Here is a 25659-nt window from a genome sequence, read left to right on the forward strand (position 1 = left end):
AAAATGGCGGCTGCGACCGATCAGAAGCGGGACGCCAGCCATTCGTTTTGAGCTTTCTCACGTAAACCGAGACCGGGGCTTTACGGGACTACTTCTTTGGAATCTACGCAAATCAAGCTTTCTGGCGGTACCCGTTTTTCTTGTTTCTGTGAAGGCTAAATAAACGCAGAAATTGAAATTGAAAATAATAGCTTTTATATATAATGAGGGGGAAAAGAGGCAGGCCGCCCAAAACCCTGCGGATGCAGGAGCCTTCATCTGAGCCGGAGCGTGGCTTGAGACCCAGGAGGGAGTTGAGGGCAAAGGGGAGAGGTAGTGCCGAGGTCGATTTTGAGAGTCCCAAGAGGGGAAATAACTCTTCGTCTAGGGGCAGAAGGAAAGTGGGATCATCTCGCGGTAGGGGAAGAGGCAGAGGTTGTGGTGGCAGAGGTACTAGGGGCAGACGGTCAATCGCTAGATCTGTGGTTTATGATGATCATGAAAGTGATGAAGATGATGATGCTGTGAGTTTGAGATCTGAGGAGGACGAGTTGATAGAGGAAGAGACGATAACAGACGAGGAAGAAGAGGCCCTCAACGAGGAGTCAGACCCGCTTGAGGAAATACTCGAGGAGGATGATGATGCCAGCTACTGTACTGAAAGCAGCTTTCGGAGTCAGAGCACTCATGGCAGCACTCCGGGTAAAACCGCAATATTGATCAAGCTGCTTAGAGAATGTTAGAAAACAATGATATTGTAACTAATTATAATTTGTCTGGGCGTATTTTCATTGGCATTAGTTCTTATAGTGCAGGAAGCTGTATTGTTCAAAATGGAGAATGCACTGACTGTGTATAAAAACAGGCCTAGTTTGAGTTCAAAATTGTTGATGATGGAATGAAAGCTTTGCATTTAACTTAGCGATCTAGGCAGTGCACGAGAGCCGAATTGCACATTTTTGAATTCTGAAACATCTTTAACTAACAGTATTGTGCAAGATGTTATTATAATTGTGTTTGCTAGTTTTGGATCTGACTTGGCTATTGCAATAGCTAGGTAGTTATAACATACCTTATCTAACGTTAGCAAGCTAGGCTAACAAGCTAATGCCTGAACCTGCTAAACAGCTGTGAATGCAGATTTATCATTTAGAAAACAACTAAAATGACCAACAACATTATATTAACATTCCAGAGTGAGTAACATACACTAATAACTGGAGTGTTTCGTATTATAAAACAACACTTGATGATGCATAATTTCCTTGCAGGGGAATAGCTACTTAGCATGTCTAGCTAGTTAAATACTTTGTCAAATGTGTCTATAAATTAATGAGACTTAATTAACTTGGGGGTTTTCTTTAACCTACTCTTACTTATCATTAGCTTCTTATATGCAGCATAGGTCTATTTTCACAGCTGAGAAGCAGATGAGTTCTTCAAGCTAGCTAGTTAGCAATGTCATGGGCTTGTGCTCTTGTCCAGGAGCACCCAGCTAGCTTGCTAGTAATCCACATCAGCTCGAGCTAATGACAGGACAGGGTACCATGTGGCCCATTGTTTTGAAAATAAGCGCCCTCAATTTCACCAGTTGTAACTATGTGAGGAATAATTTTCAGTGATGCAGCACAATAATGTTTTTACATTCCCCAAAATACATAATGGAATTATTAATTTCAATGTTAAATTAATATCTGTACTATTTAATATCCATAATGTTATAAACTTTGGAAATTAAATGCAAAAGTTATTTTTGTTTCAACACACTTTTGATGCACATTTTCTTACACAATAGATATAAGTAACTATTTAGATTATATTAAAGTTCATTATTATTTGTGGAAAGTATAATTTGAAAGATACTGGCAAACAATGTAAGAAAGATACAAAACATATCTGTAGAATAGCAGAAAAGTAATGGTTATGTTGCTGTTGCAAAACGTTATCACAGTGTTTGGATTAGACCCATTTTAAGAAGTACTTTTTTACATTGAAGGGAATGTCCATTATGTAAAATTGTTGTTCTTGACTTTCTCAATTGCAATAATATAACCCCTCTCAATTTTCTTGGTTCCTGGGTTTAATACCCTTGCTAACTTTGAGTTGGTGTAGTGTTTCGCCAATTCCAAGACTTGATTTGTTTTAAAGCGGACCTGGCACCAATATAAAGAATCAAACATATTTCTGTGGCAGTAGATTTCAGAGACACTTGCGAACTCTCCTTTTACATGGCCAAGGCTAACATTTGTTTGCTTGTGTAAATTCTGTCTTCAACTTGTTTCTTTGAATTTTCATTAATCTATGATTTAAGCCCTTGAGACAATGTAATTCTGCTTTGTCTGGGTTTTATGCATGATTTACAGAATGCAATTTCAGTTTTAGTCTTTAAATCACATGGATTATGGCACTCACTGCTCTCTCTCTCTCTCTCTCTCGATCTGGCAGGGCGGAAGAGGACGCGGGTGCACTGCCCTCGCTCGCCCATCTTTGAAGAAAAGGAGATCCCTCCTCTGGAGCTGCCCAGAACCTCTGAGGACCTCATGGTGCCCAGCGAGGAACTGCTCAACGTGTCCTCCATCTACGAGGTCCTGCGCAACTTCAGCACGGTGCTGCGGCTCTCTCCCTTCCGCTTTGAGGACTTCTGTGCTGCGCTGGTAGGCCAGGAGCAGTGCACGCTGATGGCAGAGACCCACACAGCCCTACTGAAGGCCATCCTGCGTGAGGAAGACACCTCCAACACCACGTTCGGTCCTGCTGACCTCAAGGACAGCGTCAACTCCACCCTCTACTTTATTGATGGTATGACGTGGCCCGAGGTGGTCCGTGCCTACTGCGAGAGCGACCAGGAGTACCACCATGTCCTGCCCTACCAGGAGGTGGAGGACTACCCCTACGGCCCTCTGGACAGTAAGATCAAGGTGCTGCAGTTCTTGGTGGATCAGTTCCTCACCACCAACATCGCCCGCGAGGAGTTGATGTCAGAGGGGGTGGTGCAGTATGATGACCACTGCAGGGTGTGCCACAGGTTGGGGGACCTGTTGTGCTGCGAGACCTGCTCTGCCGTCTACCATCTGGAGTGTGTGAAGCCGCCGCTGGTGGAGGTGCCGGAGGACGAATGGCAGTGTGAGATCTGCGTGGCACACAAGGTGCCCGGGGTCACAGACTGTGTGACAGAGATGCAGAAGAGCAAACCCTACATCCGCCAGGAGCCCATCGGCTACGACCGCCACCGGAGGCAATACTGGTTCCTAAACCGAAGGATAATTGTGTAAGTAATTACTGGCCCCCACCCCACTTCTGTTGTTGTGACTTCATCAATATTATGCACCATCTCAATACCATACTGAGTGATCTCACCTGAGTGATACATTGTGTTTTGTGATGTAGTCAGAGAGTGGTTGTATGTCCTTGAGGTTCTTGAAAACAACTTAATCGATTGCCTTCAGAATTACTTAGTTGTTTTTTCCCGTGCTGAATTGCTTGGTATAACATCAGTCATGTCTTGTGGATAGAATAATACACATTTTGTTGCTGAACACTATGTATACACAGATTGCCTGAGAGGGCTGATTTCAACATGGAACATTTACTGCGTGTGAAAAATGTAGCTGATTTTCAAAGATGACTCAATCTGAAGAGTGGGATCTATCTGACAAGCTGTGTCCCAGAGGGATCATTAGTGGCGGTTTGAGACATCAGCCAGCGCAGCGAGGGTGCTGTGATTGTTAATTGTGCCCTTAGTTAGGGTGAAACTCCTGTGCTGTGATGCCATAGCCCCCCTGAGAGTTTACTGAACTGCTGCTGGAGTATCCACTTGTTCATCATGTTGCCTCCTCCATTTGAACATGTCTTCACAATTGCTTGTAATTGGTCTCTCTTGCGAGAGGCAAATAAAAAGGAATAAGGGGGCTGAAAAACAACATGCGTTCGAATGGAATTTAAGCTTATTGCCAATTTGCATTCAGTGTTGATTTTTCTTTGAAGTTAAGATATCTTTCTGTCCCGGTTAACGATGCCTCGTGCAGCATTATATGCCATACAATGATGCCATCTCATGATCTATTCATTAAGATCCTTGAACCTGTTTTTATAAACAAACTAATTGTCAATTATATTCCATCTTATTTGTCACAACTCTAATAATGGTTGTTGGCCTGTTATTCCAGTGAGGAGGACGGGGAGCATGAGAAGAAGAAGATCTGGTACTACAGCACAAAGGTCCAGCTGGGAGGGCTGATAGAGTGTCTAGACAAGGAGTACTGGGAAAACGACCTGTGTGCTGTCCTCGAGGAGATGAGAGAGGAGGTGCACACTCACATGGACATCACTGAGGACCTCACCAACAAGGCCCGCGGCAACAATAAGGCCTTCCTCACGGCAGCCAACGGTAAGGATAGACAGCCACCTGCTGGACGCTCTGAATCACTGTCTGTCACACTGAAGCATTTTTAGCTGGTCCATGGCTTCTATGCATTGTCAATATAGAAATGTCAATGATGACCCCTAGGCTACCTGTTGTGTAGCTCCTGTGCGATTCCAATCCAATACATCTCTGGTGAGGAGAGTACATTCTCCCTTGTGCTGAAGTATGATTAGGATGGTTGATCTATTAGAACTGTCAGAGGGCCACAGGTAGCCTAGCGGTTAGAGCGCTGGATCAGTAACCGAAAGGTCGCTGGTTCAAGTACCCGAGACGATAAGGTGAAAAATCTGTCTGTGCTCTTGAGCAAGGCACTTAACCCTCATTTGCTCCAGGGGTGCTGTACTACTATGGCTGACCCTGTAAAACAACACATTTCACTGCACCTGTCCAGTGTATATGACAATAAAAAAGCATCAAACATCATAGATGTTGCTATTCCCCTTTCTCTCTCAGCCTTTTTACTTATCATGCAAACAGCGTTTTTCTTATTTCTATCGAAGGGAGAAGGTTGATTTTAAACCGGTGTTGGTTTCTCTGTGTGGCTATTCAACTCCTCCTTGTTTGTTATAGAGCCTTCCATTGTTTGTGCATTTCCTGACCACTAGATCTCATAGTTTACACAAACCAAGCTTTATATGGTAAGCTTGCTTGGTTCTAGTTGTACTGTTTTGGGATCAGTCTCCTCAATTGTTAGACAATGAGGACTTTCTTTGACAGATATTCCAAAGACAAGGTAGATTTTCTTTAAAGTCAATGCAGAGTCTTTTCTCTCCTGTCTCGTTCCACCTGTACCATCTGTAGTGATGAATGGGCCTTGCTGGTATTTTATCCTCTTCAGAAGCCCACTGCTTCATCCTCCCTCTGTGTTGACTCCTTTATCTCCCCCTATGAAAACCTCAGTTATGCACCGTTGGCAGGTGGGGAATGGAGATTGATTTCATTTTTCGTCTTCTCCTGTGACCCAGGATACTTTCACAGGCATAATGCTTTCTGCTGGCAGTCCACATCTTTTTTTGTTAGATCTAAGATTGGAATCTCTCTGTCTGCCTTTTATGGGGGGAGATTTTATACCATATCATCATAGAACACATTATTGATCCACCACTCTCTTGCTTTTAGTGCTCAGACAGCAGTTTCATTAACGTCATCTCCGGAGCGTTGACCCACTGTTGCGTTTCAGGGAACAATAGTAGAGACAGCAAATCAGGAGTGACTCACTGACATGGGTTCTAATGAGTTGTTCTTGGTTTTAGCTGCCAATGGCTAACTATATTGGTATTTAACTGTGCTGGTGATCATACGTGTTGTGACTTGGTTATTATTACTGGTCACAATCCGTTTCCACTCATTCTTCACATTGTCTCAAGTAGTGCTAGAAGGTGTATTAGCAATCTGCAAGATTGATATGTTTGTGTGGTTGTTCTCTGAAGGTGAGTGACTGCTTCTATGAGAACTAGGATGGAAGGGGTTAACCTAGTGACAGGATGATCTTGACACTGTTACAAGCATTATACATAAGCCTGTTACTTTCCAATTGCAATTTTACCAGCTAGTTTTATATTGTTTCAAAATGTGTAGGAGAGCAATTTTGGAAAGCAATTATGGTTTGACTCCATTATATATATAATGCCATCCTGTAATAGAAAGGTATCATTTCAACAAACAGGCTAGGGCTAGTGAGCCAAATAACTCCATTCCATTTCTTATTGTCTAGTATAGCTTCTCTGGTTGGGAATTAGCTACTTGACACATCCCCTTGTATTTTTTGTTGTTGTATTTTACCCCTTTTTTCTCCCCAATATCGATCTTGTCTCATCGCTGCAACTCCCCCAACAGGCTTGGGGGGCAAAGGTCGAATCATGCGTCCTCCGAAACATGTCCCGTCAAATCGCGTTTCTTAACACCCGCCCGCTTAACCCAGAAGCCAGCCGCACCAATGTGTCGGAGGAAACACTGTTCACCTGACGACCGGGGTCAGCCTGCAGGCACCCGGCCCGCCACAAGGAGTTGCTAGAGCGCGATGAGTCTACAACATGTCGACCTACTGATTTACATAATAATGTGGTAAACAACATGTAGACCTACTGATTTACATAATAATGTGGTAAACAACATGTAGACCTACTGATTTACATAATAATGTGGTAAACAACATGTAGACCTACTGATTTACATAATAATGTGGTTAACAACATGTAGACCTACTGATTTACATAATAATGTGGTAAACAACATGTCGACCTACTGATTTACATAATAATGTGGTAAACAACATGTAGACCTACTGATTTACATAATAATATGATAAACAACATGTAGACCTACTGGTTTACATAATAATATGATAAACAACATGTAGACCTACTGATGTACATAATAATGTGGTAAACAACATGTCGACCTACTGATTTACATAATAATGTGGTAAACAACATGTAGACCTACTGATTTACATAATAATATGATAAACAACATGTAGACCTACTGGTTTACATAATAATATGATAAACAACATGTAGACCTACTGATGTACATAATAATGTGGTAAACAACATGTCGACCTACTGATTTACATAATAATGTGGTAAACAACATGTAGACCTACTGGTTTACATAATAATATGATAAACAACATGTAGACCTACTGATTTACATAATAATGTGGTAAACAACATGTAGACCTACTGATTTACATAATAATGTGGTAAACAACATGTAGACCTACTGATTTACATAATAATGTGGTAAACAACATGTAGACCTACTGATTTACATAATAATGTGGTAAACAACATGTAGACCTACTGATTTACATAATCATGTGGTAAACAACATGTCGACCTACTGATTTACATAATAATATGATAAACAACATGTAGACCTACTGATGTACATAATAATGTGGTAAACAACATGTAGACCTACTGATTTACATAATAATATGGTAAACAACATGTAGACCTACTGATGTACATAATAATGTGGTAAACAACATGTAGACCTACTGATGTACATAATAATGTGGTAAACAACATGTAGACCTACTGATTTACATAATAATGTGGTAAACAACATGTCGACCTACTGATTTACATAATAATATCATAAACAACATGTAGACCTACTGATGTACATAATACTGTGGTAAACAACATGTAGACCTACTGATTTACATAATAATGTGGTAAACAACATGTAGACCTACTGATTTACACATAAAGTTGAAACGTAGTCTCTGGTCAAACAGACCTAGCATGGTGTGTGGGTGTTGGCCATTTGCTTATCAGCTGTGTTGTTGTTTGTGTAGATGAGATCCTGGAGCGTGTGCACGGCAGGCAGGAACGGCGAGCAGCGGAGCAGGCAGAGAAGGCCACTACAGACACCACCAAGATAGAGGAAGAGACCCCCACACACTGCTCTCCACTACCAGACCACAGAGAGCTCCAAGACCCCGAGTCTAAGGAGGAGGCAAGCTCACAAGGGAAGACTGGAGTTGCTCTTCTATGTGAGTTGTGTATTGCCGATGAAGTCCTTTTCTGGATGCAGCTTTCATGTAGCCTTTTGAGGATGGCTACGTCTTTTTGTTGATCTGGTGAGGCGGATGTGTGTTAAAGATCCAGAGTGAGTCTTGTATGTTTCACAGCAGCTGCAGCTCCCCCTGCTGGAGAAGAGAACACCACCGTCCACCCCCCTAAGCCTGGCTCGTCTACCCAGGACGGCACTCTCCCTAAACATGAACCCCCTAAGCCTGCTGAGGTGTCCTGCTCGGCCGCCTCTGAGAGCAGGGAGAGTGGGGAGGCCTACATGGAGCCTGAGCAGGAGAGGCCAGGTACATGATGGAGAAAGTGCCCAGCAATCCGCATCTCTCCTCCCAGCCTCTCCTCCTTATCACACCTTGCTGTGGCTGTGCATGTGTGCATCCATCATCATCGGTCTCGTGCTCTGGCTGTCTCAAAGCATCTTCCATACTGTAGTTGTGATGTGATTGCTGTCACAGGGTGCATTGCTTTGGTGTCACTGCTACAGGCTTTTTGCTGCTGCTTCTTGGCTAGATGATAATCTTCATGCTGGTTGGCTGCTCCTCAATGTGACCATTTGTTGATTTGATTATTGGCTGTGTTTGGTAGAAAGTCTACGAAAGAGTGCTTCTTGGACCATTAAAGCTAAATCATAGCTTCCTTTGAGGATGAGAGTGTCTTGAATGGCTGCAACACGGTTACACAGTATGCCTTTCTGGTTATCTACTGTCTACTAATTCAATACATGGATTACTAACAGAGTGAGTGGACTCTGTTGGGCAGCCTTCACTTAGTCGCCCAGTCCAGAGTAATGAGTGGAACAGAGGGGGCTCTACTCTGCCACAGTACTGCTCACCTCAGTATCACTCATTAAACTGACCGGTGTTGCTGACTTACTGAGATCATTATCCTTCAGGAATAAACAGATTTTGTCTTAAGTATTTTCTTACTCCTTAAAGCACTCTGCTTTTCACATCTGCTTATGTAATGTTTAAATAGCCCATTATTGTATCCCTTTATTTCTGTGGTTTTCTTTTCCAAGAATTTGTCTTTCATCCATCTTCATATGATTGAGATCTGCCTGGTTATTTTCTTCCTTCAACAGATGCATTGTGCCTTTTTGCGGGATCTTGTGCTCTTGCCATCCATTTTGTGTTCCATTGTCTTGTGTAGTGTTCAGCATGCAAGGCTGAACAGTGCTCAGGAGGCTGTAAGTGTAGCCAGTTGTTATTCTAGTCACCTTGTTCATTGCTTACATGTTCTATTTTCTCAATGCATTCATTGTGTTAGCCGGATCCTGATGCGGTGCATTGTCTGGTCCACACACTGTGAACTTGTTCTCAGATAATGGCGTTTCGGCAGCAGCATCCCTGGCAGGCAGCGCCCACCACGCTAAGTCTGTCACAACCAGCCTCTTATTCTCACCCCAATTCATTGGGGAAATTGGCCTCCGTTCCTTTAGCGGAAACGAAAGGCTGGCTGCCTGCCTGAACCTTCCACCTGCTACCTCAGTGCAGTATATACAGCAGGGCCATTTTAACCCACAGCTCAGATACACAATATCTTTCTTAATTTGGTTCTGCAGCCGCGTTTTGCACTGCTTGTGTTGTGTTGCACTGTGTTTTTTAGCCTTATCTGTCAGCCTGGACTGCTGAAGTGCAAATTCTTGCTCAGACTCACTGATTAAGCATTTCCCTGGTGTTATGCTAATTGTGCATTATCATTAAGGAACAGGTGAGGCAGGGAAGGCATCAAGCCAAAAGCATTCTGTTTTTTACAATTGTTGTGGATTATAGGTTTTACTTTTTAAGTAGTTAATCCGTGTTTGCTCTGCATTGCCGTCATCATTTGCAATACTTTGTCAGTATAGACAGCTAGTGCCTGGTGCTGGTGTTGACGCATGTTTTCACACAAAGGGAGCCTAAGGGGTTTGTGCTGCTCAGCTTCTCACTGTTCAATCCTCTCCTCCTCCCCAGATGATAAGCCTGTAGACTCAGAGTCCCGTGGAGAGGAGGACCCCTCTGCCCAGTGCCAGCCTACTCCCACACCACAACACCCTGGAGACGAGAACAGCAACAGCAGCCACGTCTCAGCGCCTGGGGTCCTCAGGAGGCCTGAAGAGCCAAACCTCGCTGACAGGTCCTCTCAGTCCTCCATCACCAGCCAGGACGACACGGGTACGCCGTTGCCATACCATCCATACACTCAGGCCTCTGGAGGCACTCTGTTACTGATGCATGCCCTGACTCATTCAACTTTCAAGGGCCTTGACTACCAAGTGACATTAGAGATACTGTTTGTATCATTGAACATTGCCTCCGCTGTGCTGGTTTATGGCCCAATTAATCATGAATCCTTTATTCATGATTGACTTCTCTATTTTAATTCATCATCACTGATCTTAATGATGTGTTCTGTTGCTCGCAGGTGAAGGCAATGAGATTGGGAATGGTGAGGGGTCAGCGTCTGGATGGACTAACAATCGCATAGTGACTCGTCTGCGTAACCCGGACAGCAAGCTGAGCCAGCAAAAGACCCAGGGAGATGGCAGCCCTACACCCAGGGACAGCAAGGAGGTGAGACACCAACCAGACACTGTGTTAACCTTCTGTCGTCTCTGTGGAATTTCACCCACAGCCTAGTCTCTCACATTAGGAGAAGGCAGCCTTAGCAGGATTAAATGGATTGTCCTGTTATATTTTCAATCATCTAGACTGAAATCCAGTCCTCTGTTCCACATCGACTCACTTTATTACACAATGTTACACAATTCTCCCAATTGCCAAATCCCTATGGAAACGATGTCTCTCTTCTTAGCTGTGTCTCTATTCAGCTCAGTATATATATCCCCCTGTGTGTGTCTCCATTAGACATCTCCTCCCAGCTCTGAGAGTGAAGTGGCTCGTCTGGGTACTGTGAGGAAAGACTTGTCGGTGAAGGGCAACCTGAACAACTTCTTCAAGCTGGGCCAGGAGGGCAAGTTCCGAGTCTACCACAACCAGTTCAGCACCAACACACTGGGCCTCAACAAGCACCAGCATCGTGAGGACCACGACAAGCGCCGCCACCTGTCCCATAAGTTCAGCCTAACACCCGCCGGGGATTTCAAGTGGAACGGCTCCATCCACGGCTCCAAGGTGCTGACCATATCCACCCTGCGGCTCACCATCATCCAGCTGGAGACCAATGTCCCCGCCCCCTTCCTGCACCCAAACTGGGCCTCGCACAGGTACGCTCCAGAACAGACTACTTACTCTGGCATAGGAAAATGGGGTTCGGAACAGTTTAACACAATGGAGAAATGTAATATTATTGACTGATAAGGTCATGTGTGAAATCATGTTTTGCCATATAGTGAGGTTGTGGGTTTGGGATTTTACAGGACAAACTGGATTAAAGCGGTGCAGATGTGCAGTAAGGCTCGGGAGTTTGCCTTGGCGCTGGCCATCATGGAGTGTGCCATCAAACCAGTGGTCATGCTGCCTGTCTGGAAAGATGCGCTTGGACACACCAGGTAAGAGACATTAGTTGTGAATCAAAGGACTTAATTCATTGCTGAATTGAGTTTTGAGTCATAGCACATCGACCCAACTCATCCTGCTCTCTGCCGTCTAGTGTACAATGCTAAACTGAATTCATTATATTGCTTCACTGCTCTGCTGATTATGAAGCATTCTGTTCACCTCTCTTCAGTGCAGAGGTCTGTAGTGGTGTGGGCAGTGTATGCAGAGTAGCTGACGCTTTTCCCATGAGTGAGAGGAGGTTCATTGTTGAAGATAATGGGGCCCTGACTAAACAAGCCAGAGTCACCTTGCCATTTTGATGTATTTTTTTCACTCCCCCCCTCTCCCTTCAGGCTCCATCGCATGACCTCCATGGAGCGGGAGGAGAAAGAGAAAGGGAAAAAGAGAGAGAAAAAACTGGAGGATGAGGAGACTATGCAGCAGGCCACCTGGGTGAAGTACACCATCCCCATCAAACACCAGGTAAATCTGGGTTCACTTTCCTCTCAAGTCCTGTTTGGGCTTTTATGACTGCATGATGTCTGACAACATAATCATCCCTTCTTTTGTATGCGATTGTGTGGTCTTTTATTAACTGGTTCTTTCTCTCTGTGTGTAAGGTGTGGAAGCAGAAGGGGGAGGAGTACAGAGTAACTGGGTACGGGGGCTGGAGCTGGGTCAGTAAGACTCACGTCCATCGCTTTGTTCCCAGGCTACCAGGGAACACCAACGTCAACTACCGCAAAGCACTCGAAGGTAAGTGTTTCTTCTGTACACGTATTATCTCTGTCTTATCTCGCTGATGATGATCAAGGGCACTCAAGCTGAAAATTTGGCTCCAGCATGCCTCAGTATAAATTAGGTGCTTCATGTGTTTTCGTTTTAATCTCTCTACAGCAGCTAAAACTGGCAAAGAAAATGCAACATCCGGCCCGAACAAACGAAAATGTTTGCCCAAAGCACCAACAAGCTCGGAAACCCAGGCAAAAGAAGAGTCTACTCCAATTACTGAAGAAAAAGACAAGGAGGAAACCTCCACCATGGAGTCATCTGGGAGCACTTCACCAGGAGAGGGGCAGACTCTGAAAGAGAAGGAAGAGAAAAATATCACAGAGAAGGTGGAGGAGAAGAAAGATGATCAGGTGGAGGAGAAGACTGAGGACAAGATGGATGTTGACCCCAGTCCACCAGACACCTGTCTCAGTGAGGAAAAAGGTACAATGATATTACTTTTCATCAATAAACAAAGAGGGTCCCCTGCTGTTTATCTGAATAAGACATTTTATTAGATGACATTTGGTATTTTCCACATTCTTGCTATGATTGGCTGTGTTCTATATTCATCTGGTACTTAGCAGCTGTCTTTCAGGTCTCACAGTTAGCATTTTTGGGCTAATATCATTCATGGAGTTCTCTCTCTCGCTTTTAGGTATAGTGGACAGCAAATGCCCCCCATCACTGACTGATCCTGCTGTGAAGGAGGAGCCCGGGGAGGAAGAAGAACCTAAGCAGGAGGACTCTGAGGCCAAGCCACCTGTCCGCCCATTCAACTGGGATGTGGTGAACGTCAGCGAGGGCTTCCAGCTCCGTACGGCCTACAAGAAGAAGGTGAAGACGTCCAAGCTCGACGGGCTGCTGGAGCGCAGAGTGAAACAGTTCACCCTGGAGGAGAAGCAGAGGCTAGAGCGCCTCAAACAGCAGTCAGCCCTGGCCAAACACACAGTCTCCAAGGAGAAAGTTAATACAGGGACTCCCACCACCATCAAGGCTTCTACAGCAGACAAGTTAGCAGTGAGCACTAGTCTGAAAGCTGAGGGACAAGCAGACTCAGTAGTTAAAGCCACAATTGTTAAAAGGCTTGACTTTGACCAGGAGCAGCCAGTGAAATCCCAGCCCTCAGGAGAGACAGATAATCTGGACGTCAGATTAGGCTCCACCTGTAAACCCCAGGCAGCAGGAGCCACAGGCCCCAACCTCAACACCACAGGGTTGGCCAACCATGAGAGCAGCGTTCAGGGCAATGGTGGGGATGCGTTATCTCAAACGGAGCTGAATGGAGGCTCCCAGAAAAGCATAGACCTCAACAACAAAGTCAATTTGACATCTCTAGAACCGGATTTAGGTGCCCCCAAACCTCCCAGAGCAGAAGTGACGATAGCAGGAGAAAACGGTAGGAAGCATGGTTATGAGGAGACAGAGCAAGGTAATGGACAGAGGGAGATAGAAAGCATGGACGTAAACCAAAGCAAACCACATTTAGTGCAGGTGAACGGGAAAGACGCTGTTGACACCAAGGCTCCTGTAGACTCAAAGATGCACTTAAACCTGGCCAACAAAGTGGACACCAAGGTCATGCTCCAGACGTTAGAGGGTGAGATCAAAACACTGCCAGTGAAGGAGCCTGTAAAATCCATTATGAACGGTACTCTCTCTCAGGACGGGTTAAAGGTCAACAACACTGTGTTAGCCACCAGCCCAGCCTTGGCGGACGTAGAGAGAAAGGTTGTGGTGTCCGAGCCTGACTATCTGCCACCTCAGAAGGTTGCCAGACTGGAGAATAATGGCGACCGGGTGGTAGACTCCGTCACGTCGTCACTGTTAGGGCCGCCCACTGGTGTTCCCACGGTAAGCAACAGGACCAAGTCTGAGCCAATGGAAATTGGGCAGACGGCATCCAATAAGATCACCCCGTTTCCTATCCCCACTGCAGAGGAGTCCAGCTTGAGTAACAACACCACAGTGAACAGCAGTAGCAGTACTGGGGTGCTGAAGACCATCACCCAAGTCACCACAACCACTACTACCACCATGTCAACAGAGTCTCGCACGGTGCAGATAGCCGAGGTCTCCAGCAGCACTAAGCCTGCAGTGATGCCTGCTGCAGAGAGCAGTGCTGTGTCCACCCTCACCACCATGACCAAGACCACCGTCACCAGGGTCAGCTCCCCGACCCTCGAGGCCGCCGTCTCCGAGGAAACCAAGACTGTTGTCACTGCAATGTTGACAGATGCCAAATCTGGCCCCTCAGGCTCTTCAGTCACCTCCATGACAGTCAGTAAGGAGTACTCCACCAGAGACCGTGTCCGGCTGCTAAAGTTCTCCCGCTCCAAGAAGACCCGCTCTGGCACGGCCCTCCCCTCCTACCGCAAGTTTGTCACCAAGAGTAGCAAAAAGAGCATCTTTGTACTGCCTAATGATGACCTGAAGAAGCTGGTGAGGAGAGGGGGCATCAGAGAGGTACCCATCTTCAACTACAACGCCAAGCCAGCCCTGGACATCTGGCCCTATCCCTCCCCCAGACCCACCTTTGGAATCACGTGGAGGTTAGTCACGTAGTTGACCCTTAGCCATTAGGCTGCCATTCACACAGTGGACACCTCATATGCCGTGCACTGAAATTAAAACACAGAAAGACAACAATGCTTGGGCTAAAACCATTGAGAACATGGAACCATGTACATTTGTCCATATAGCTGTTTGGTTAAAGGTTGTTTTGATAACACTCACTGACTTGGGTCGCCTATGCAGATACCGTCTCCAGACTGTGAAGTCTCTGGCGGGGGTCAGTCTGATGCTGCGGCTGCTCTGGGCCTGCCTGAGGTGGGATGACATGGCTGTCAAGCCCTCCCCTGCTGTAGGAACCACCCGCACAGGTGTGTGCACAGCAATCCTACCCTCCTCTCCCTCTCTGCCCTCATCCTTCCTGTTTCTCAATTTGAAGATGAGGCACCATTTCAAACAAACATATTTCCTTTCTGCTTTCCCCAGAATCCTCGGAGACGGCGATCACCACAACAGAGATCATCAAGCGGCGAGATGTGGGGCCGCACGGCATCCGGTCTGAATACTGCATCAGGAAGATCATCTGCCCAATTGGCGTTACCGAAGCTCCCAAAGGTAGAAGAATGAAACTGCATCCCAAATTCTCTTAGGATCATGCTGTCACAATCCTATAGTGGTCTCATGAATCTTTGCTTTGGATTGCCTTGCTCAGCTTGTTCCTCACCTCTTCTAGTGTTCTCTCTCAAGTACCTGAGTAGGCAAATCCTTTGCAATGTAAGTGAAAATATGGAGTTTGAGAAAGTTGTTTATCCCACAATAGAAAGGATGACATTAATTGACAGATGTCATTTTGTCATTTTCCCCTTTACCTCATTCTCTACCTCACCCTTTCTCTGTCCTCCTGGGTAGAAACTCCCACTCCCCAGAGGAAAGGCCTGCGCTCCAGCGCTCTGAGGCCAAAGAAGCCTGAGCCGGCCAAGCAGACTGGACCAATCGTCTTAGAGACGTGGGTGGCCGAGGAGGAGCTGGAGATCTGGGAGATCAGAGCCTTTTCAGAAAGGTGAGCAGGTCCTTAGCCTTGTTGCTGGGGCTGGAGAGAATAAGCTGCTGTACTGCTTGATATTATGTGACCTTTGAACCTATACTTCCCTCAAGATGTCTTGTTGTAACCCTGCCCAGGTCTGTTGTCATTGGATGTAGTATGACTAACTGGCTTGTCCTCTTGTGGTCACAGGGTGGAGAGGGAGAAGGCCCAGGCTGCAGACCAGGCTAAGGTTAGTAGAACGCTGAAGACAGCAGAGGAGGCCAAGGCCCAATTGGAGGCTCAGCTAAAGCACCAGAGATTGGCTGCTCAGCAGGTGGGAAGATCAGACAAGTTTCCACCTTGCACTATGGTGACACCTAGCCTCCCTACAATCCACCCCCCCTCAGCCCAAACCTGGGGGGGCACAAACACTAAACACTGGGAGCTGGGACATTTCAAGGGCCTCTGTTTGGGTTGGTTTTGATCCAAATAATTGTCCTTTTAAACCATGTGCGATTACAAATGTGTATTGGAAGTTATGTTATGTATTATTCAGATGAGACATGTTCACTCTGTACTCACAGTCTTTTACTCCGGCCTCCACTTTCCAATGAGTTTGGTGTTTCTATGTGGTTTAGCATAGATTTAGCATCTGAACCTTTGCGTTGTAGAAACGGTTGGAGCAACAGAAGCCTGGTGCCACCACCACCTCCACCCCCACCAGCACCCCTACAACCTCAGCCTCTGGCACTCCGGCATCCCTGACCAGCCAGGTCACCCCGGGGACTAAACTGGTCCTGGCCACCAAGCTGGGGACACCTGTCACATTCCAGCAGAACAAGAACTTCCATCAGTCGTTTGCTTCCTGGGTCAAGCAGGGCCAGGGTAGTCCAGGTGAGTTTTGTGACGACTAGCTGCTCATACAAAATCATGGCAGTGGCTACTGTGGGGGTGTGTTTTAAGTTGATAGTGATCCTTGGTAGCAGTGTTGAAATATTATTTTTCATATTTCCATGTTTTTGGTCAGAAGGCGTTTTCTTTCCCCATTCGCTTTTTAATGGTGGCCATTGAGGTTCACTTGTGGATGTCAAATTGTTACAACAGATAATCTTAGGGTTTGGATTCTTCTTTTTTCATTTGACCTATTTTGTTAGATATTTACAGTATGTTGAATTGCCTTAATGGCCAGTGGTGTCCACTTCCTGTATCCGAAACCCAGTCAGGTGTTCGGCTGGGAAAGGGAATTCTAAAAACCTTTAGAATAACTTTTGACTCCTAGAAAAAAGTTTCAGGCTCATAATCAGTCCAAAAAGCATTATGCAACGGCTTTGTTTGAATCAAAGCTGGGGGGGAAAGGACCCCTTAGTGGACACGACTGCTATACACCCTGGCTGTTGTGGTTGCACTTGCACATGGTGTGTGACTGCAGGTGGGGTGTGTCTTGCAGCCTCCACCTGCTCACGGGCCACCGTGGCCAACAGCATGGTCACCACCTCTGGACAAATGTTCCAGATCTCTGCCAGCCCGGTGACCATGGCTGGCCAGGTCATCACCGCCAAGCTACCCATCCCGGCCAACAGCAAGATTGTTACGGTCAACATGCCAACCACACAAGGAGGTATGGATGACCTTGCCGTCTGTAAGGTTTTAGCCGGCATGATCGCATTGACAAGGCCTACCCCCACTCAGCAGGCCTACCCCCACTCAGCAAAACCATGAACCATCTCACCCCAGTGGAACCTTTGAGGGGCTTTGAGGTGTTGCTTTTGGTTTGAGTGTGCTGGCTGCCCTAATACGTAGAAAATGCCACTGATTTATACAAGAACATTCCAGGAAGGAGGACCCCTGGGATGCTCTGTCTGTCTCGCTCAGTAATAGACACAGTAATGGCTGTCCTGTCTGTCAGATTATTGATCCAATGGAAGCTTCCTTGCGGTATCTTGGCTGCGTCCCAGACAGTCTCAACACAAAGGACCTGTTCTGCTTGATCCATACAGTCTGTCCAGGTCATCTGCAAGAGGGGCAGGTGAAATTTCTCCCACTGATGGCTGTGACTTGCCAGTATATTTGGAGATGTGATTCAACCTAGTATTTCTTTGGAAAACTGAATTCCTAGTTCCATGAGCTTTTAACAAGGGCGTTTGAGGTTCAACACCCTACTGTTGATCTACTTGTAGTGAATTCATACTGCTTAACACAGTCCCTCTCCGTCACAGGTATGGTGCAAGTCCAGCAGAATGTCCTGGGCATTATTCCATCCAGTACCCCAGGCAACCAGCGGACCTACTCCTCATTCCAGAACCGCAACGCAACCATCAACATCAGACCCAACACCTCCACCTCAACCACCACTCAGCCGGTAGAGAATAGACATCCAAACAGATCTATCCCTTTCTCACATATTATTGCTCTGTCTTTTTCCCTCTTATGCTCTCCCCTGCTCTTTCTTTGAGTTATAATCTTAATTGGAATGTAGTGAAATTAGCATAATCATGTGTACAGTATAATTTATTTGTATTTTGTTTCTTTGGCCCAGGTCATTGCCACCGGAGCCCAGATCCGTCCGGGCATGTCGGTGATCCGATCACCCCTGCAGCAGGGCACCACCATGGGCAAAACCATCATCAGAACCCCCTTGATGATGCAACAAGGTATTCTACCAGCCAGTAGGTCTCTCCTCTGCCGCCTCCCAACCTGTGGCTGCATGGCTCTGCTCACTCCTCAGCATGCACATTACAGACAGTCAGCAACATTGCTTTGTGTTGATATGTTTATAAGTATTCATTTTATTCGGATGGATACTATATTTAGAGCTGTATTGGTAGTCCTCCGATGTTAACTTTATGTATGACCTCCAGTCAATTCATTCATGATAAGTCACCTGATTTATCTTGGGACTGTCCCATGCACTTTTCTTATTTAAGGCTACTTGTGTGTCTGTTTGTCTGCCTCACTGTCTGTCATCTAGGCCAGCAGCAGGTGGTGACTCAGATCATCCGGGGCCAACCTGTCTCCACAGCCGTTTCCAGTGCCAGCCCTGTGCAGACCAGCGCAGGCCAGAGGTTGCTGGGTGCCGCCCCGTCCCCCCGTCCTGTCACCCCTGCCCCCGGGCAGTCCCCATCACCATCCACCCCCCAAGGCGGCCGACCACAGCAGGGCCAGGTCAAACTCACCCTGGCCCAGCTCACCCAGCTAACGCAGGGGGCACAGGTGAGGAGCCACCTGCTCTCTTTTACACCTACTTTCACACATACTCTCACACTCCTGTTGGATGTATTCTCTGTGTGTTTCTATGTCTGTCTGTGTGTTCCAGGGAGGGAACCAGGGTCTCACAGTAGTAATCCAGGGACAGGGACAGACCACAGGCCAGCTGCAGGTTATCCCCCAGGGGGTGACAGTCATCCCAGGCCCTGGGCAGCAGCTCATGCAGGCTGCCATGCCCAACGGCCAGGTGCAGCGCTTCCTCTTCACCCCAGGGGCATCAGCCCCTGCCCCCACCCTCGCCACCACAGCCAGTGCTGCTGTCACCCCCGTCACAGCCACCACAACAACACCCTCAGTGCCAGGTATGAGGCCAGGCCACTTCAACAAGCATCGTACACAAGGCTTTGCAGAGTTGTGAATTAGAATGTTCATTTGGATTGGTCTCTAGTTTGTGTAGATGTGTTAATACTGTGCTGCTGTCTCTCTCTCCTCCGTTGCAGCACTGTCTCAGCCTCCGGTTCAGACTCCCGCCACCTCTCAAGCACCGGCACAACCAGTCCAACCTCCTCAACAGGCTATCGCTCATGTCCAGCCTCCTCAACAGGCTATCGCTCATGTCCAGCCTCCTCAACAGGCTATCGCTCATGTCCAGCCTCCTCAACAGGCTATCGCTCATGTCCAGCCTCCTCAACAGGCTATCGCTCATGTCCAGCCTCCTCAACAGGCTATCGCTCATGTCCAGCCTCCTCAACAGGCTATCGCTCATGTCCAGCCTCCTCAACAGGCTATCGCTCATGTCCAGCCCCCTCAACAGGCTATCGCTCATGTCCAGCCCCCTCAACAGGCTATCGCTCATGTCCAGCCCCCTCAACAGGCTATCGCTCCAGTCCAGCCCCCTCAACAGGCTATCGCTCCAGTCCAGCCCCCTCAACAGGCTATCGCTCCAGTCCAGCCCCCTCAACAAGCTATCGCTCCAGTCCAGCCCCCTCAACAGCCTATCGCTCCAGTCCAGCCCCCTGCCCTCGCTCCTGCCCACCCTCCAGTGTCCACACATCAGACTCAACCTCCTCAGACTCAAGTCCACATCCCCCTCCAGTCTCCCACTGCCTTACCCATCCAGCAGATAGCCCAGATCCCAACCTCTCCACAACAGGTCCATATGAAAACTCTCTCGGTCTCCCCCTCTATCACCCAGGGCACAGTGAGGCCTATCCAGGCCCATGCTCAACTCCAGCCCCAGGTTCCGGCTCAGATCAGGCCGCAGCAGCTGCAGCTCCACCACCAACACCAGCTGATCACAGTGCCGGGGCTGCAGCAGCAGGTCCAGGTGCTGGGCACCATCCAGACCCACGTGGCGGCCCAGCTCCAGGCCCAGCAGGGTGGGGCGGTGCCCCAGCAGATCAAGCTGCAGCTGCCTATCCAGATCCAGCAGGCAGGAGGCCAGGTGCAGGCCCACCAGATCCAGAACGTGGTGACCATCCAGACAGCCAGCGTGCAGGACCACCTGCAGAGGATCCAGCAGCTCAGAGAGCAGCAGCAGAAGAAGAAGCAGCAGGAGGCCAAAAGGGAGCAGAGCCTGCAGGCCTCCAGCCCCAGCGACATCATCCAGAAACAGGTGGTGATGAAGCAGAATGCTGTGATAGACAATCTGAAACAGAGGAAGACCATGACTCCAGCAGAGCGGGAGGAGAACCAGAGGTATGGCTGTCATTGTTCACAGACATGACCCTTACATAACGACATTAATATGAATTACAGCACATTTTTTTCCAAAACCTTACTATGCTTAATCCTACCAACAATCGCCAACTATTTTGTGTTAGTTGTATTTTGTCTGATTCCATGATGAGTCTGACAAGCCCTCCCATCCTCTATCCCCTGCTGAGCAGAATAATCGTCTGCAACCAGGTTATGAAGTTCATCCTGGACAAGATCGACAAGGATGAGAAGCAGGCGGCTAAGAAGAGGAAGAAGGAGGAGTCTGTGGAGCAGAAACGCAGCAAGCAGAATGCCACCAAGCTCTCGGCTCTGCTCTTCAAGCACAAAGAGCAGCTCAAGGCTGAGATCCTGAAGAAGAGGGCTCTACTGGACAAGGAGCTGCAGCTGGAGGTTCAGGTCAGTGCCAAAGCCACCTCTGCATCATAGGCCACTGTATTGTAGTGTGTAGAAGTGTGATATTGGATGTGTTGCGGCCACTGCCCAGGAATTCCTTACATTGTGATACCAACTGTCAACCATTCTCTCTCTCTCTCCCCTTCCTTTCCCCTATGTCCTCTCTCTCAGGAGGAGCTGAGGAGGGACATCAGCAGGCTGAGGAAGGAGAAGGAGAAGGCCCAAGCTGCAGCCTCTCAGGCAGCTGCTGCTGCAGCCGCAGCCCAGGTGGCCTCATCCCTCTCCCCCACCATGGCCTCGCCCTCCTCCGCCCACAAACGCAAGAGGGACGACGAGAGGGACTCGTCCTCCGCCAAGCCCAAGAAGAAGAAGATGATATCCACTACCTCAAAGGATCACAAGAAGGAAGTGAAGCTGTACTGTGTCTGTAAAACGCCCTATGACGAGGCCAAGTAAGATACGGATGCACCATATCGGGTTCCCATTGAAACACTGAACATGTAACTGAACTGTAGCATGTATGTCAAAGACGTCGAACTTAAGTCCACATGGTTTCAGGTTCTACATTGGGTGCGACCTGTGCTCCAACTGGTTCCACGGTGCGTGTGTGGGCATCACGGAGAAGGAGGCCAAGAAGATGGACGACTACGTCTGTAATGGCTGCAAGCAGGGCCAGGACTCACAGGACTCAGAGGGCACCACGGAGGAGCTGTACTGCATCTGCCGGACGCCATATGATGAAACACAGTATGATAACACAATACTAATAAGGTTATAGCTTGGGTGAACTGAATGTTATAGGTCCAAATATCCCTGACCTGTACTTCCCATGTCTTTTCTCCCAGGTTTTACATTGGCTGCGACCGTTGCCAGAACTGGTACCACGGGCGCTGTGTGGGCATTCTGCAGAGTGAGGCCACCCACATAGACGAGTACGTGTGCCCGCAGTGTCAATCCACGGAGGACGCCATGACGGTCCTCACACCGTTAACCGGCAAGGACTACGAGGGTTTAAGAAGAATCCTGCGCTCCTTACAGGTATGAAAGCCTGTGGTCTCCTCTGTTCAGTGTCTTTACTGATGATGCATTTGATATGGATATGGCCAGAGTTGGGAGTCACATCATGTACCCTGTCTTGAATAAAGGAAATTACTAAATGAAACAACATTGCATTGCAGGACCAGTGTTCTGGTCTGGGGCACTACATTCTCAACATACTTCAGTATACCTCACTGTTGTAAATCTAGTGAAACATCTATTTTTCTGTTAACAGGCTCACAAAATGGCGTGGCCGTTCCTTGAACCAGTAGATCCCAACGATGCTCCTGATTATTATGGCGTTATAAAGGAACCGATGGGTAAGGGCAGATCTCTAAATCACTGTAATGTCATTGACTGTCGCTATTATTTCTGTTTTGGAGAAAAAACATTGTAATCTTGAATGTGTTGGAAAGTAGACACAAAATGTGTACTGGCTAGTGTTTATGTTGATTGTTTAGAAAATATAATAATTGACCAACACATTTACCTTTGCTCACCCTTCTCTTTGTTTCATCCCCAGACCTCTCCACAATGGAAGACAAATTACAGAAACGGTATTACAACAAGCTCACTGAGTTTGTGGCGGACATGACCAAAGTCTTTGACAACTGCCGCTACTACAACCCCAACGACTCCCCCTTCTTTCAGTGTGCCGAAGTTCTGGAGTCATTCTTTGTACAGAAGCTCAAAGGTTTCAAAGCTAGCAGGTAAGTTCAGAGCTCTCATGACTCCCAAAGCTCTTCAGAGGCCCTGTCATTAAGTCTCCTGTTAGAAAAGACTCCCTCCGTCATGCTCCTCTGCTTTCCATGGTCTCATCTGACATTAGGGCATGGGTAATGGCTTGGCAGTCATATAATGTTAATGACACTCCATGTGACTTTGATTGAATCTGCTTTTGAGAATTTCCCAAGAACACCCTTTTTAATCTTTTCTTTTTCATTAAACCATGCATCCGTGTCATGCTAGTTAGCCTCATGCACTCTCTGGGCATGTCCATTTGTGTTGTAGTAGCCTGACTTTGGCTGTGGTCTTCCCCACAGACCTGGCTGTGGTTTGTGGGCTGCTTGGTAGAGGGATGCAGAGTCTTACCAAAGCCTACAGGGCTGACTTCAGCTCAGACATCCTCCCTGCAATAGTTTTCAATAGAGCTTCATTAATGTTTGCTCCATCTCTGTGTCATGCATCACCTTGCATTTGTGTCTCTTTCACCTGTACCGCATGCATTTGATTTATGCCACTCATTCTCTCTTTCTTGCAGATTGTGATGTCATAAGTCTGACGTAATAGCTGGAGTCTGAGCTGGATGCTGGGGTCTCTAGTAGTGAATCATGGAACTTGCTGTTTCATAAACAGTCGAAATTCTGTGTGATTTTTTAAGATTTAAAGAAATAAACACACAAACAAGTGTTCTATCAGTGAAACAAACCATGCCTAAATGTACATTTGCAAGTATAGAATTCCAAAGATGCCTTCTGTGACAATCACAAAATGGCAGCCATGTTGACACTTACACATCAAGTTTTCAAGGGATATGCTTTTTCTCTATTATTTTAGTAATTTTTCCATTTAAAATTGTATCAATTATCAGCAAGATAAGTGTCAGGGAAGCTTTTACTTAGAAATGTTTAAATAAGCTTCACCCAGACATGCATTTTTTTTTATTTCTAGTTAGTTATTCTTGGAGAGGGAGATATAAAAACAACATTTGGGACCACATATGTAAAGCTGTATATTTTATTATTATATATTTATCAAATTAAGTTCCTCTCTTCCTCATGGCCTTCTTTCTGCTAATTTAAATATCATGCATTCGGAATGAATGGGCATGATTTTAATATAGTACACAGGTTTGTAGGTAAATTATAGCTTAACTACTGGTTGATTTATTATTTGGATGTTTTCAATTTTGTGATTAAAAAAAATAAGATGAATATTGTATGGTTTTTAATCCTTTTGTGAAGGATTATTTTATGGTTAAAACAAAGAGAGCCTATGGTCAGAGGAATTTATATAGACTTAAAATAATAAATAAAATGTCACGGCTTAACTATATTGGACCCCATGCCTTACTGCATGAAGGTACCTCAGGATGTAGACGTGAAGCACCATTTTCATTGACTAAGTCATTCCCAATGAATTAGACCAACATGGCTGCGCTATCTCCTTCCTGACCCCATGGCATCCATTTTTTGTATCACTGTTTTGTTTTTTGTTCATGTCAGTATGTTTAAACTATTCATAAACATTTTTAAAGGTTCTCAACTGTTCCCCTTTTCCACATTCTATAGGTCTCATAACAACAAACTACAGACTTCGACCTCTTAGTATATACCACATATTTGAACAACAAAAAAATGCACTCTGTGAGAATTGGGATCAATTCTGAACAATTAATCCATGTTGGGACCTGGCTCCTGTGCTTTGTGACCTCCACTCCCTCCTTCTGGCCCCACTACGCAGCCCCCAAAGGAAGACTCTCCCTGTAAGACCAGCAGCGCTGCTCCCACCGAACTGTCAGGTGGAGCTGCTGCCTGCAGACCTCTGCCACATGGACATTTTAAAATGGAGGGTTTGAATAAAGGCATTTCTGAAAAAGGTTACCTTGAAGAAAATACTTTTTTGGAGATCTCACGTTTCCTTGTTCGTTCTTCTTGATTTGATTCTTTGTTACCCCTCTAGCCAGTTGAAGAAATTAAGAAAAGCTTACGCTTCCATGGCCATGCCCATAACAAAAAAAAAAACATTTGACGCCTGTTTGAACGTTGAAAAATGTTGAGCTGAGTTGCACTCAGTGTATCAGATTGCACAGTGCACTTATGTGTGTCTATACCCTTTCAATCACTTTATTAGAGGTGGTGTGAAAGATGCATCTCATTGGGAAGGACTTGCTTGAGTTTGGACCTACTAGCTTTCTGGACACTAACAGATTGAGTTTCAGTCAAGCTATGCTGAAAGGAATAAAGTATTTAGTACTAATTGCCCGGCAGTAATGACACTGCTAAGGATAAAAACAACATGTATTTGAAGGTATCCTGCCCTGTTTGTAAAACTTGTCAGATTTTGAATTTTTGTTTTTGTATTACAGCTGAAGAGATTGATGTATATGAAACATAATAAATGGAGAAGACTGAGCTCTCTTCCACTACTGAAAGTGTTGGCATATGCTTTTGTGAAATAAATTGCTCTAGCTATATGTAAATATTTTTCCCTTCAGCATTTACAGTGCATTCAAAGTATTCAGACCCCCTTGACGTTTTCCACATTACAGCCTTATTCTAAAATGTTTCCCCTCTACACACACTACCCCATAATGACAAGGTAAAAACGGGTTTTTAGGAATTTTAACAAATGTATTAAAAAAATATTAAAATAATAATCCCATTTACATAAGTATTCAGACCCTTTACTCAGTCAGTCCTTTTTGAAGCACCTTTTGGCAGCGATTACAACCTCATGTCTTCTTGGGTATGACGCTACTAGCTTGGCACACCTGTATTTGGGGAGTTTCTGTAGATCCTCAAGCTCCGTCAGGTTGGATGGGGAGTGTCGCTGCACAGCTATTTTCAGGTCTCT

At 46.3% G+C, this 25659-nt stretch overlaps 1 protein-coding gene across 1 annotated transcript; it reads left to right on the forward strand.

The window, feature by feature from the left end:
- LOC120039023 (nucleosome-remodeling factor subunit BPTF-like) lies at window positions 1-25237 on the forward strand. Its single transcript, XM_038984565.1, has 30 exons — window positions 1-681; window positions 2425-3247; window positions 4146-4366; window positions 7710-7907; window positions 8046-8231; window positions 9897-10097; window positions 10348-10496; window positions 10791-11149; window positions 11303-11434; window positions 11777-11906; window positions 12044-12179; window positions 12321-12638; window positions 12853-14746; window positions 14952-15076; window positions 15192-15320; window positions 15615-15765; window positions 15940-16063; window positions 16401-16623; window positions 17946-18088; window positions 18266-18380; window positions 18698-18939; window positions 19043-19295; window positions 19434-20631; window positions 20823-21048; window positions 21217-21497; window positions 21604-21792; window positions 21891-22083; window positions 22319-22403; window positions 22607-22793; window positions 24375-25237. The coding sequence occupies exons 1-30, from the start codon at window positions 204-206 to the stop codon at window positions 24409-24411; spliced, it is 9126 nt and encodes a 3041-aa protein (XP_038840493.1). The 5' UTR covers window positions 1-203; the 3' UTR covers window positions 24412-25237.
- Window positions 25238-25659: the final 422 nt, after the last annotated feature.

This window comes from Salvelinus namaycush, chromosome 3 (genome assembly GCF_016432855.1).
Source record: "Salvelinus namaycush isolate Seneca chromosome 3, SaNama_1.0, whole genome shotgun sequence".
Lineage (NCBI taxonomy): Eukaryota > Metazoa > Chordata > Actinopteri > Salmoniformes > Salmonidae > Salvelinus > Salvelinus namaycush.